The 14,519-nt window shown below is 40.9% G+C and overlaps 1 protein-coding gene across 1 annotated transcript in view; it reads left to right on the top strand.

Moving 5' to 3' along the window:
- The window catches only part of hydin (HYDIN axonemal central pair apparatus protein), a 175,648-nt gene that overhangs the window by 28,888 nt on the left and 132,241 nt on the right, over window positions 1-14,519 (top strand). The window contains exons 8-14 of the mRNA XM_061722806.1: window positions 947-1,085; window positions 6,456-6,555; window positions 9,079-9,197; window positions 10,091-10,314; window positions 10,773-10,840; window positions 11,640-11,881; window positions 14,336-14,436. Coding sequence (XP_061578790.1) covers window positions 947-1,085; window positions 6,456-6,555; window positions 9,079-9,197; window positions 10,091-10,314; window positions 10,773-10,840; window positions 11,640-11,881; window positions 14,336-14,436 — 993 coding nt within the window. The remainder of the gene's footprint in view (window positions 1-946; window positions 1,086-6,455; window positions 6,556-9,078; window positions 9,198-10,090; window positions 10,315-10,772; window positions 10,841-11,639; window positions 11,882-14,335; window positions 14,437-14,519) is intronic.

The following is a 14,519-nucleotide window of genomic DNA, read 5'->3' as shown; positions in this document are numbered from 1 at the left end:
GAGAAAAAAGCCGAAATGTTGAGATTAATGTTGAAGTAAAATTTCGAGAAAAAAGTCGAAATGTCGAGAAAAAAGTAAAAATCGCGTGAATAAAGTTGAAATGTTGCGAAAAAAGGCGAAATTTCGACTTTATTCTTGAAATTGTATTTCAACATTAATCTCGACATTTTGACTTTTTTCTTGAAATTGTATTTCAACATTAATCTCGACATTTTGACTTTTCTCTCAACATTTGGACTTTTTTCTCCAAGTGCACAATAAAAAACAATCTTCCCCTCTTAAATATTTGTTCTCCTGCATGGCCATAATACTCTTCCGTAGATAGGAGAGCAGGGATGCTGTGTTGAGATTTTTCCTTTTTTCTCCTTCAAAAATGGCCTTCGGCAGGAGGGTCCCCCCTTATGATCCAGGTCCTGGTCCAGGTTTCTATCCCCCCTTATGATCCAGGTCCTGGTCCAGGTTTCTACCCCCTTATGATCCAGGTCCTGGTCCAGGTTTCTACCCCCTTATGATCCAGGTCCTGGTCCAGGTTTCTATCCCCTTATGATCCAGGTCCTGGTCCAGGTTTCTATCCCCCCTTATGATCCAGGTCCTGGTCCAGGTTTCTATCCCCTTATGATCCAGGTCCTGGTCCAGGTTTCTTCCCTCCTAAAGGGGAGTTTTTCTTGCCACTGTTTGGCTTAAGGTTTTTCTCCCACTAGGGGAGTTTTTACCTGCCATTGTTTATGTAATAATTGCTCGGGGGATTATATTTATAATTATATTTATGTTTATGTTCATGTTCTGGATCTCTGGAAAGCATCTAGAGACAACATCTGTTTTATTAGACGCTATATAAATAAAATTGAATTGAAAATTGAATTGAATTGAAAAATAACCATGATCTTCCCTTCATTGACACTTTGCTTTAATTTCCCACCTTGTCGTCTGATTCCTTCCTCTCTAGGGAGAAGTCAGGTCTCCCCCGGGGAGCGGAGGGGCAGCCCAGGCCCCCAGCGATCCGTCCCCTGCCGGCTCTGCCCGGATTCCTGCAGGACCCGGACTTTCTCATAGACCCAGACAACTGTACAAGTATTGAGCCAACGGTGGGTTTGGACTTTACTGTCCTTCATTTCTCTGTCTCTACATATTTGTCTTCTCCATGCCCATGCTTTTCTTTTTCCCTACACACTGGACAAAAATGTCTCTACACTGCAAAAACTCTAAATCTTACCAGGGATATTTGTCTTATTAGGGCCCGAGCACTTGCAGTGCGAAGGCTCTATTGTATCTGTAGGAATTTTTCTTCTGATGAAATGAGGGCCTTTTTTCCCCCTAAGCGTGCCCCAAAAGTCACCAAATTTTGCACCAAGTCAGTCCTGGTGATAAATGTGATATTTCATGGTTTGCATTGATGGGCGTGGCCTAATGGCTCAACAGCGCCCCCTAGAAAACTTTGTGCCTCAAGCCCCACAATACGGTTTGACGTACATGCACGAAAATCGGTACACACCTGTATCATGTCACAACTTAAAGAAAAGTCTCTTGGCGCCATGGCCCAAACCGAACAGGAAGTCAGCCATTTTGAATGAATCGTGTAATTTTGGTACAATTTATGCCATTCCTTCGGCCGTTTCTTCGCCTGAAACGTAACGTGCGCCCAGGTGTGTTATACATCAAAATGTGCGTCTCCATCCTGCGACGATGGCGATGACGATGCAACCCCCCCCCCCTCTTCATCTGGTTGGTCCATATTTGATAGTAGATAACTTTTGAATGGTTTGATATAAAGAGTCGTGGGTGGTTTCATCCACTAAATGTCCAGGCCTGAAGAATCTACATGCAAGTCATACAAGCTTCCACTGCAGCCTGAACGTGTCAAAGAATCTCATTACACTTAAACTTAACTTGTTATTTGACAATTTTCACCTGTTTCAAGTAAATTTTCACTTGAAATAAGTAGAAAAGATTTATCTTCTCATTACAAGCAAAAAAATCTTGTTCCACTGGCAGATTTTTCTACTTATTTCAAGTGAAAATCTACTTGAAACAGGTGAAAATTGTTCTTTTTTTCCAGTGATGAGTCTTGTTTTAAGTGTAATGAGATTTTTTTTTTTTTTTTACTAAAAATGAGACATTTTAACTAGAAATAAGACAAATATTCTTGTTAAGATTTTGAGTTTTTGCAGTGTACATATGCAAAACCTTTATCCACAGCAAAGCATTTCCTGAGCTGGCAGGCGTCCAATAACTTGTCCAATAACTTGTCCAATAACTTGTCCAATAGTGCTTAACAATGTTTAATTCCAGCTTTCCATTCTCTATTCTATTCCCTCATTGCTGATTAGTTGTAAGCAAAAGAAATGATTTATCTTGAATGCCTTTATCTTGTGGCTCTTTGGAGGCACAACAGGCATAATTCTTTGATTTTTTTAGTTTGTAACGAGTAACGAGGTGGCAAATGTCAAAGTAACAAAGTAAAAGTATATTTTTTGAACTTTTAAATGTAGTGAAGTAAAAGTAAAAGTCCTGATAAAAAAAAAACACAAAGTAAAGTACAAATCCTCAAAAAAACGACTTAAGTAGTATAACGAAGTACATCTACTTCGTTACTATTAGGGATGTAATGATACACTAATCTCAAGATAACGATACAATATTATAGCAGTATTTTTTTAACAACCTTGAATGAGGAACATATCACTGGAAAAAATTGTATTTTATTTGAAAGACACAAAATACAAAACAATGCTGTGCGTTTGTCCTATTGTTCCAGTTTGTAATGCTTTATAAGTGTTTAAGTTTTAAAGAGAAAGCCAGGCCAACCATTTTCCACAAACTGAACTAAAAGTAAATGTCAGGTTTGCATTATGCATCTTCAGTTTCATACAAGTACAAATATTTTGACACAAACTGAATAGTTTCTCTCATGTATGATCTGACTTTTTTCTTTTCCAGAAATTTAACAACTAAAATTAAATAAATAAATAAACTATGAAAAGTCCCACATGACTGTTATTTATCTTGTGCCAGAGCTCAGAGCTTCACCTGCTCCAGCCTGAGGCCGTAAGGTGAACCCCGTTATCGTTTCATCCTCACACCTTTGGGGACGACACAATCTTTACATCATATACAAGATTGATTTATGCTCACTGTGGCAGGGTGGAGGAGCTGCAGCCACTCAGGCTGATTAGGGCACAGGTGGGCCCAATCAGCCTCTCCACTCTGCCAGCCTTCATAAGGCATAGCTGCACAGCAGAAAGAGGCCTGTGAAGCTGCTGTGAAGGTGCTTCTGCACTGTGTGTGGTGTTTGTGGGTAAATAAAGAGGGTCTGCATTAAACTCTGTGTCTCTCCATCCTGTCGGTCGGGCCCCCGTGGCACTCACCGTGCTACACTGGCGCCCAACGTGGGGCCCGATGGGAGGAGAGGCATGGAGCGGGCCCTGGACGCGCTCGCCCAGGCCATTGCGGACCTGGCCGCCCTGCGCCGGGACCAGGGCGGGCATCAGCTCGCTGTGTTGGCGGCGCTGATGCCCGCGGACCGACCCACCCCTGCGCCACGCCGGAGGTTCCCCGCAGCAGCGCGGGAGGAGCTGGCGGCGCCGCAGCTGAGAGGCCGTGAGGCAGAGGCTGCGGGCCGCCAGGCGACGGCTCCCGAGGCGGCGTGGCCAACGGAGCGACCCATCCCTGCACCCCGTCTGAGGTTCGCCGCGGCAGCGCTGGCGGTGCCGCAGCTTAGAGGCCGGGAGGCAGAAGCTGCGGGCCGCCAGGCGACGGCTCCTGGGACGGAGTCGGCGACGGAGGGGGAGGCGGAGTTGGCTGGGGAGGCGGCTGCGGGTCCTGCAGAGACGGGGCCGGACCAGCGGCCAGAGCAGTGTGTCAAGGAGGAGGAGGCGGTCCTGGACGCACCGTGTGGCCCGAGGCCACCATGGGCCCGGCCCCGAGAGCAGCTTCCACGGCGGGCGGGCCGACGCCGGGGACGACCCCCCCGACCAGGAAGGCCCGGGGGTTCCGGGCTTCCTCTCCCGCTCCGAGAGGGCGGGGGGGGGGGAGTAGGCTCGGCCGGACAGACCCCGGCGCGAGTTTGGCGTTGGGGGTGTGTGGCAGGGTGGAGGAGCTGCAGCCACTCAGGCTGATTAGGGCACAGGTGGGCCCAATCAGCCTCTCCACTCTGCCAGCCTTCATAAGGCACGGCTGCCCAGCAGAAAGGGGCCTGTGAAGCTGCTGTGAAGGTGCTTCTGCACTGTGTGTGGTGTTTGTGGGTAAATAAAGAGGGTCTGCATTAAACTCTGTGTCTCTCCATCCTGTCGGTCGGGCCCCCGTGGCACTCACCGTGCTACACTCACCTTAGAAGTAAAAGTTGAGAGCTCAAAACCCCCCTAGAGTCCCGTGATCGGGACCTGCAAAACGGTACTAGTTTCTTCTGAGCGGAGGAAGATTTTGGTCCGCAGGTCGAGGTCGTCATGTGATCCCGCTGCACCAATAGGATGTTACTAGGAAACACAATATATTCATATTAATAACCCAATATCAGCTACATTTTGTCACCTCCACGACACGTATCGTGACGTTTTTGCAGAGCTGGTAGAGGAGCCAAAAATTGTACTCAAGTAAAAGTACTGTTACTTCAAAATAATATGACTCAAGTAGAAGTAAAAAGTAGTCATCCAAATAATTACTTTAGTAAAAGTAAAAAAGTACTTGGTGAAAAAGCTACTCAAGTACTGAGTAACTGTTGAGTAACGTCTGATTTATTTTTTTAACACAACCATTCAAACAGACAAAAGTACAAAATAATCATCTTCAGGCAAATTTAATCAATAAAATAATACAATAAATTAAAATTAATAAAAAATTGCTTAAATTAAAATAATCTTAAAGTAAATTCAAGCACTTTAATAAATAACAAAATAAATAAAATAATAACAGAATAAAAAATAAATTAAGCAAAAGTAGCACAAAATTTCCAGCCTTTGTACTTTTCTTTTTTAACCAGGCAGAACTAGAACAAACATGAACTCGTAGAAACTCTGTGTGTGTTTGAGTCTGTGTAAATGTGACAAAACATGCAAAAACAAACATTTTTCCCAAAGAATCACCCAGTGATGTCATGAGATTGACGTGTACGTGGATAAAAGGGATAAAAGAAAAGTAACAGCTCAACGTAGCCTAATGTAGCGGAGTAAGAGGAACAGTTTCTTCTTCACAAATCTACTCAAGTAAAAGTACAAAGTACAGTGATTCAAAACTACTCCTAAAAGTACAACATTTCCCAAAACTTACTCAAGTAAATGTAACAGAGTAAATGTAACTTGTTACTACCCAGCTCAGCATTTTTGTATCGCGAAATTTCGTAGCACGATACATTGTTACACCCCTAGTTACTTTACACCTCTGTAAGAAACCAAAGCCTGGAATTGTAACGCCAGAGGACTCTCAGGTCTCAGCAGTTGTGACAGCTTTGTCCTGCCTTCACCTGCCAGAGTCTCCTCTGCTCGGCTCAGCCACGTTACCTGGACAGATGGAGGTGAAGAACGATAAGAGAGGAGAGGAGAGGAGAGGAGAGGAAACAGTCCGTAGGCCAGTCAAAACCAGGGTCGCCACCTGTCCCTTGAAATACGGAATTGTTACGTAATTGGGAATTCATTTCATTTCATTTTATTATTTATTTCATTCAAAAAATAAAACAAACAATTCAATACAAATGCAAATACAAATGTTCATAAACTGTGAATGAAAAGGGAATTAAAACCTGTGTTCAGTATTGAACCGATACGGACATATATTATGCTCTTATTTATTGATGTCATAATATACAGGTGAAGGTCGGAAAATTAGAATATATTGCAAAACTTCATTCGTACTAAATTCAACTAAAGGTGAAACAAATATATTATTTCCCACTACATTCAAAGTGAGATATTTCAAGCCTTTATTTGTTATAATTTTGGTGATTATGGCTCACAGTTTATGAAAACCCAAAATAAAAAATCTTTATATAATGAAATCAATAAACAATTCAATTATCAAAATTGTAACAAATAAAGGTTTAACACATCTTGCTTATATTCTACATCTGGGCTGATGTGGACGTACCAGCATAGGAGGATATTTCAGTTGCTAGTATGGTTGGCTGTCTGTACAGTCATGCAAATTCAATGCAATTAAAGCACTTTAGACTTTAAATCAAAGCATTTTGTTTTTTCATATAAAATAAATACATTTCTATGCAGTTTAGAAGTTTTGGGGATGTCCCTTTTTTTCGGCGCTTGCACTGCTGAAATCAGGGCGTCGCTCTTTTCTATTTCTGAAAGGTGGCGACCCTAGTCACAACACAAACTTGGAGAGCGATCATCAGCTCTACAAACAACGTTTAGTGTGGACTAAACCAGCTGGCGTCCACAGAGTTTTCACTTTGTTTTTTGATATGATTTCATTCTATGTTTAATGATAATTTTTTTGTCTCTGTGGTTCAGGAGGGGGAGATATGGCCAAATATGACCGCCAACTTCCACGTTGTCTTCCAACCTGAAGAGGCCAAACTTTACCAACCTACTCTATACTGTGATGTCACAGGTTAGTGTTAGAAAAACACAATCAGTATTCAAATGAGAAGCAAATCAACACCTGTAACATATCTACCATACAGGGACAGAAAACATCGACTTTTTGTCCCCTTTTAACCTTGCCTTCCTTTTGAGGAGTGGTTTGCAAATATACTTATGTGGTAAACCATGTATTTTTTAAACATTAAATGTTAGTATTATTGGTATTATGTTATGTCGGACATACATGTCAGTACGCTAGACCTTGCATTTAAAACAATAAAGTGAAGTAACCCATTTCAAATGTTTGGGGTTATGCAGTTTAGTGCCCATAATGTTGTATTAAAAAAACCCCTATAATCAAGAACATGGGGACACCTTGTGTTAAACAATATACATTTGCTGTCCCACTGTATTCCTATCATCCCAGTTGCAGTGAAAGGGAACATTTGCATGCGCTCCGTGTCTCAGTCCGTGTCTTTCGAGCCAGAGGCCAGATTTACATTAATTTCCATGTTTTCTAAAGCGGATAACGACCTCACCGACTTCTATGACAGCCAGACTGTGAACTACTGTGTCCTGGTTCTTGACTTTGCAGAAAAGATTGAAAAACTAACTCAGCAAAACAAAAGGCACAACATACGATGACCTTCAATGTGTCAACGTAGAGAAAAGTAGAGTGTGGCTGCAGTTTGACAGTTTAAGTATTGCCTCAGTTTGTGTTTCCACTAATGTTTAACCCTTGTGCTGTCTTCGGTCAAGGAGGGAGGAAGGAAGGAAGGAAGGAAGGAAGGAAGGAAGGAAGGAAGGAAGGAAGGAAGGAAGGAAGGAAGGAAGGAAGGAAGGAAGGAAGGAAGGAAGGGAGGGAGGAAGGAAGGAAGGAAGGAAGGAAGGAAGGAAGGAAGGAAGGAAGGAAGGAAGGAAGGAAGGAAGGAAGGAAGGGAGGGAGGGAGGGAGGGAGGGAGGGAGGGAGGGAGGGAGGGAGGAAGGAAGGAAGGAAGGAAGGAAGGAAGGAAGGAAGGAAGGAAGGAAGGAAGGAAGGAAGGGTGAAAAGAAAGAAGGAAGGGAGAAAAGAAGGAAGGAAGGAAAGAAGGAAGAAAAGGAGAAAACAAGGAGAATGTACGAGGGGAGGACGGAAGGAAGGAAGGAAGGAAGGAAGGAAGGAAGGAAGGAAGGAAGGAAGGAAGGAAGGAATGGAGGAAAGAAGGAAGGAAAGAAGGAAGGAAGGGAAAAAAGAAGGAAGGAAGGAAGGGAAAAAAGAAGGAAGGAAGGGAAGAAAGAAGGAAGGAAGGAAAGGAGAAAACAAGGAAAGAATGTACTAGGGAAGAAAAGAAGGAAGGAAGGGAGGAAAGAAGGAAGGAAGGAAGGGAGGAAAGAAGGAAGGAAGGAAGGAATGGAGGAAAGAAGGAAGGAAGGAAGGAAAGAAGGAAGGAAGGGAAAAAAGAAGGAAGGAAGGGAGGAAAGAAGGAAGGAAGGAAAGGAGAAAACAAGGAAAGAATGTACGAGGGAAGAAAAGAAGGAAGGAAGGGAGGAAAGAAGGAAGGAAGGAAGGGAGGAAAGAAGGAAGGAAGGAAGGAAGGAAGGAAGGAAGGAAGGAAGGAATGGAGAAAAGAAGGAAGGAAGGAAGGAAGGAAGGAAGGAAGGAATGGAGAAAAGAAGGAAGGAAGGAAAGAAGGGAGGAAAGAAGGAAGGAAGGGAAAAAGGAAGGAAGGAAGGAAGGAAGGAAGGAAGGAAGGAAGGAAGGAAGGAAGGAAGGAAGGAAGGAAGGAAGGAAGGAATGGAGAAAAGAAGGAAGGAAGGAAGGAAGGAAGGAAGGAATGGAGAAAAGAAGGAAGGAAGGAAGGAAGGAAAGAAGGAAGGAAGGGAAAAAAGAAGGAAGGAAGGGAGGAAAGAAGGAAGGAAGGAAAGGAGAAAACAAGGAAAGAATGTACGAGGGAAGAAAAGAAGGAAGGAAGGGAGGAAAGAAGGAAGGAAGGGAGGAAAGAAGGAAGGAAGGAAGGAAGGAAGGAAGGAAGGAAGGAAGGAAGGAAGGAAGGAAGGAAGGAAGGAATGGAGAAAAGAAGGAAGGAAGGAAGGAAGGAAGGAAGGAAGGAAGGAATGGAGAAAAGAAGGAAGGAAGGAAAGAAGGGAGGAAAGAAGGAAGGAAGGGAAAAAGGAAGGAAGGAAGGAAGGAAGGAAGGAAGGAAGGAAGGAAGGAAGGAAGGAAGGAAGGAAGGAAGGAAGGAAGGAAGGAAGGGAGAAAATAGGAAGGGAGAAGGAAGGAGAGAGCAGGAGGAAAGAAGGAACAGGAGAATTAGGTCATTTTGACCCAAAGACAGACAGGGGTTAATTCAGCACATTACAGATTAAACATGAGAAAAAACATCTCTCTGTGTAAAGTCAGCATTATATATACATTATATACTGTATATTATATATAAATATATGATTTATTTGTTGCAAATTATTAAGTGTTGATTTTTTCTGTTTTTGTGATGCAGTTTTTTTCTTTCCGAACGGTAAAGTACTGTCTTTAACTTTGTCATTCATACTTGTATTTGTACGTGCTGTGCAGGCCGTGAATCCAGGTTACCTCTGACTATCAGTGCAGAAGGCCTGGGACCAAACCTGCAGCTCAGTTACGAACAAATGGACATCACAAATGTACTTATAGGTGAAAAAGTACATTTTGAGGTAAGAAACATCAAGCTAACGTGAATATTTTTGCACTGTAAGAAATCACCAGTTCATACATTCTTTTAACCGTTGATGTTTTTGATTTGGGAATTTAATGTTGGTTTGCAGATAACTAAACTCTAAATTACGTACAAAGTTCTAGATTAAGCTGGTGAACTTCAACCATGACAATTGACACAGCCAAACTGCAATCCATGTAGAAATGTAAAAAAAAAAACAAATTAAGAAATTAAGAAAACAAATGTAAAAAGAAAACAAGTCTTTTTTTTTCAACTCTTTCAACTCTAGCCTGAATAAACTGTTATTTTCCTGCGTATATAAATGAACTCATACACATAAATTGTTCATGGTGTCAATGGTTTTCTGTAGAAGAAGCTGTATTTTACGGAAGAGTATCAGGGCCATGCAGGAGAAAAAATATTTGAGAGAGGAAGATTTTTTTTTATTGTGCACTTCGAGAAAAAAGTCGAAATGTCGAGATTAATGTTGAAATACAATTTCGTGAATAAAGTTGAAAATTTGTGAATAAAGTCGAAATTTCAAGAATAAAGTTTAAATACATTTCGACTTTTTTCTCGAAATTGTACTTCAACATTAATCTCGACATTTCGACTTTTTTCTCGACATTTCAACTTTTTTCTCAAAGTGCATAATGAAAAAAAAATCTTCCTCCTCTAAAATATTATTTTTATTTTTCTCCTGCCTGGGCCTGATACTCTTCCGTAGTATTTGCATCGTTTTTTCTTCAACATTAAACATAGTTATATTAAATCACTCAGTTATTAAGTGACTATACTGATGCCGTATGACTAGTCATCCATGTGACGTCTGCAGACATTATTCTTTGATTGATATAGTCAATGAGTCTTTGTGTCTGTGTTTTTGTGCAGGTACAGATTTCAAACAAGGGGCTGATTGATGGCCATTTCAGGTGTCCGAGCCCTGAGACCACGTTCGGTCAATGTTTCTCTTTCAATCCTGAAGAAGGTGTTGTTCCTGTCGGGGCCTGCCAGACTGTGAAAGTCACCTTTGCCAGTCGTATCTCGGGACATTTCTGTGAGGACTTGCCGCTGGCTGTCACAGGGCAGCCCCAGCCTCTTACCCTGACCTTGAGGTAAAAAGAGTCTCAGCTCTAACGGTTGTGGGAGAAATCTTAAAGGCCTTTTTTATACTCACTTGTTTTGGAGTACTTTGACTTGTTTTTCTACGCCAGGGATCGGCAACTCTTTTTTTTCTCTTTTTTTTCTTCTTTTTTTCTGTTTTTTCTTCCTTTTTCCTTTCCTTTTAATCTCGACATTTCAACTTTTTTCTCGACATTTCGACTTTTTTCTCGACATTTCAACTTTTTTCTCGAACTGCATAATGAAAAATAAAAATCTTCCCCCAGTTATAACTAATATAGAAACATGCAGCATGTGTTGTCTTCATTCTAAGGCTTATACAAGACTTTTCATTTTTTGCGGCTCCAGACATATTTGTTTTTTGTGTTTTTGGTCCAATACGGCTCTTTCAACATTTTGGGTTGCCGACGCCTGCTCTAGGCGGTTCTTACGTCTCTACTCTTTATTTCAGGGGTTGTGTCACTGGACCCACATTCCACTTCAATGTCTATGATCTCGAATTTGGAGATGTAGCCTTTGGTAAGTACAGTATATTATCTGTTTGCTTTTTATGTTGTTGTATAAGATTTTTGTTTTCTCTGCAATCATTGAGTGCGTTTACATGGCAAGTTTAATTCCTCTTTAATTCAGAATTAAAATTAAATCCGATTTAAAATGAGTAAAAATTACCATGTAAACACCTAATTCCGAATGAAAATGGCCATTCTGAATTAAACTTAATTCCAAAGTAAGTGGCTGGTTTATTCTGATTTTAAATCCGAATAGAATAATTCCGTGATCATGTATACACTCATTCCTCTTTAAATTAATCCCGGTCTTTGTTTCTGCTCGTTCCCTCGCCCGTCTGTCTCCATGATCTTATATTCCACTGGGCTGGTTTTCCAAACAAAGTTTCAAGATGCAGCAGCAGTAAATGCTGGTCAAGAGCAGAGACCATTTATTTAATAAATAGAAATCATTAAAAGAACAGATGGAAACAGGAAACATTGTGAGCTTTTCAAAGTTGTAGCGTCTAAGTTAGTTTTTCTTCCGGTAGTTTAACTTCCGGTCCCCCCCCTATCCAATCAGAACCTTCCCAACCCCCAGACCTGGAGAGGAATTGGAGAAAGACCATCAAACGTGTTTTCCATGTAAACCTCAATTCAGAATTACTATTTCCATGTAAACTCGAAGGAAAATTGTTTAATTTTGAATTATTTAATTCGGAATAATTAATTCCGAATTAAAAGACATCATGTAACCGTGGCCAGTGTTATGTTCTGGTTGTTTAATCTTGTCATTTTATTGATATTTTTTTGCTCCCTGTCTCCCTGCACAGGTTTCCCGGTGGCAATGACATGTACGCTCTTCAACACGTCGTTTGTTCCCATCACGTTTGCCCTGCGTGTCCTGGGGGACGGCTTGGGTTCACCTAGTGTGAGCTTTGACAAATATGTGTCAGATTTGTCACAAAATAACTGGAAAGGCTGCGTTGCTCGAGGCGTTTCTGCACGCCGCATGGAGTTTGCCGTCAGCCCCGCCGCCGGCTCCGTACGTGCCATGTCTGACGTCAACATTAAGGTACACTTACTGAACAAATTCATCGTACGGATGCAAATGCTGAATGTCAATAGGATGCCATACTATAATGTCACATTTTAAAATAATAAACATTTTTTGTCTCCCTGTCTGAAGTTAATCAGACTAAACTTTTCCAGTTTCAGGTCAGACAGAATTACCAAAATTATTTCATTTTGCAAAAAATGCCACAATAATGAGAGAATTTCTTAGAGAATTTTATATTACTAAGATTCATTTGTAAGTGTGCATAGGTATTTGTACATTTAAAAAAATATTATTTAAAGGGGACAGATTATATAAAAGAAAGAAAAACAACTTTTCTATTCTTGAGATTTTCATACACTGTATTTGGGTATCTAAAGTGATTAAAGACAAACCTCAACATTATGCAACTCTGTCTGTTATTAGGGGCTACCCAGGATTGAAAATATATTATTCAAATACAGTTTGTTAAATAGAAGGAATGAACATGACGTCACACACCGGGTTACGCCCACTGAGTGTCCGAAAGACTGAGTGTCAGAAAGACTGAGTGGCAGAAAGACTTTCAGTTTGAGCATTCAAAAACATCTAAAATGGGAAAGAGCTGTTGTGCGATCGACTGTACTCATAGATTTAGCAAGAAAAGAGTTATCGTTTTACTGACGAAAAATAAGCTTCTTCAGTGTCCTTATCACTTTAATTTCTACAACAAATCCTGCCTTGAAGTCGGACCAAGCATCAAAACGTTTGTATGCCTTCAAGTTTTGCTTCGTGTATTTCCCCGGCGTAGAAATTAAGTACATAGAAATATCAGGAAACTGGATTCGTGGCCAAATATTAATGTCCATGGACCACTGGTTCTTGGTAACTGTACCAAATATTAATGTCCATGGACCACTGGTTCTTGGTAACTGTACCAAATATTAATGTCCATGGACCACTGGTTCTTGGTAACTGTACCAAATATTAATGTCCATGGACCACTGGTTCTTGGGGTAACTGTACCAAATATTAATGTCCATGGACCACTGGTTCTTGGTAACTGTACCAAATATTAATGTCCATGGACCACTGGTTCTTGGTAACTGTACCAAATATTAATGTCCATGGACCACTGGTTCTTGGGGTAACTGTACGAGTCACTGTCAAGTCCAACTGACACTAATTTAATCTGATAATCAGCTGTTATCCCGTCTTCTCCACTAGTTGCAGCTGTTTTTGCCACTCAGTGCCAGTAAGGGGGCTGGTCCAGTGGGAAAGTGACGTAAATGCATACGCTCTATTCAGATTTGTAAACTAGCCTGACATCCCATTCTCAAATCAACGGTAATCCAGCTTCCCCATTTTTATGTCCAACGTTACTTAGGAAATGGCAAGTGCCAAACTGAGACAAAGAGGTGCACTCTGCAGAAAAGAGGGGTGGAGTGTGATTATGTAAAGCACCTTGAATTGCCTTGTTGCTGAAATGTGTTATATAAATAAACGTGCCTTGCCTTGGAGTCACCCTGAGTGGACGACTCTGTCTCTCCAAAACCGGCTGCTGTGAACAGAGCTTTAGAGTCATGGTAAACAGGGTAAACAGTATTGTTACCAAAGCATGTCACGTACATTTTTATTAACACCTCCGGACCTGTTTTCTAAAAAATGTAATAATATGTCTCTTTTAATAGTGTCCCATAATGCACATTATCAATTGTTAATGAGCTTGTGAGAGATTGTGAGAGAATAGTTTGTCCTCATACACAGTCAGTAATTGTTGGGCATAGAAAAGAAAAAAATATAGAAAAAAAGAGGAAAAGGTGTTACCTTATACCAGCGGTCGGCAACCCAAAATGTTGAAAGAGCCATATTGAACCAAAAAAACAAAAAACAAATATGTCTGGAGCCGCAAAAAATTAAAAGTCTTGTATAAGCCTTAGAATGAAGACAAATGGCGAAAGGCGAAATGTCGAGAAAAAAGTCGAAATGTTGAGAAAAAAGTCAAAATTTCGAGAAAAAAGTCGAAATGTTGAGAAAAAAGTCGAAATTTTGAGAAAAAAGTGGAAATGTCAAGAAAAAAGTTGAAATGTCAAGATTAATGTTGAAGTACAATCTCCAGAAAAAAGTGGAATTGTTGAAAAGAAAGTGGAAATGTTGAGAAAAAAGTCGAAATGTCAAGATTAAAAAGGAAGAAAAAAAGAGAAAAAGGAAAAAAAGAAGAAAAAAAGAGAAAAAAAGAAAAAAAAGGAAAAAAAGAGAAAATAACGAGAAAAAAAAGAAGTAAAAAAGTAAAAAAAAGGTCAAACATTTTTGAAAAAGCTCCAGGAGCCACTAGGGCGACGCTAAAGAGCCGCATGCAGCTCTAGAGCCGCGGTTTGCCGACCCCCGCCTTTTACTATTACTACTGGTGCTTCTACACTACTATTGCTACTTCTAATAATAATAATAATACTAAACTGGATATTGTGTTGTATGTGTCTCTTCCATGAACAGGTGACGTTGTGTTCTAACACGGTCCGGACCTACAGGCTGGCGATGGTCATGGATGTTGAAGGAGTCGGAGAGGAAATCATGACGTTGCCTATCAATGCCAGGTTGGAAATATTCCCCGATGGGAACATATCTACTAATACTTTCTCAAATACACATCCAAGCTTCACTATCTTGCATATTCCAG

Source organism: Cololabis saira, chromosome 5 (assembly GCF_033807715.1).
Source record: "Cololabis saira isolate AMF1-May2022 chromosome 5, fColSai1.1, whole genome shotgun sequence".
Classification (NCBI taxonomy): Eukaryota; Metazoa; Chordata; class Actinopteri; order Beloniformes; family Belonidae; genus Cololabis; species Cololabis saira.
The sequence above is the reverse complement of the archived record's forward strand: the minus strand, read 5'-3'. Positions and strand labels throughout refer to the sequence as shown.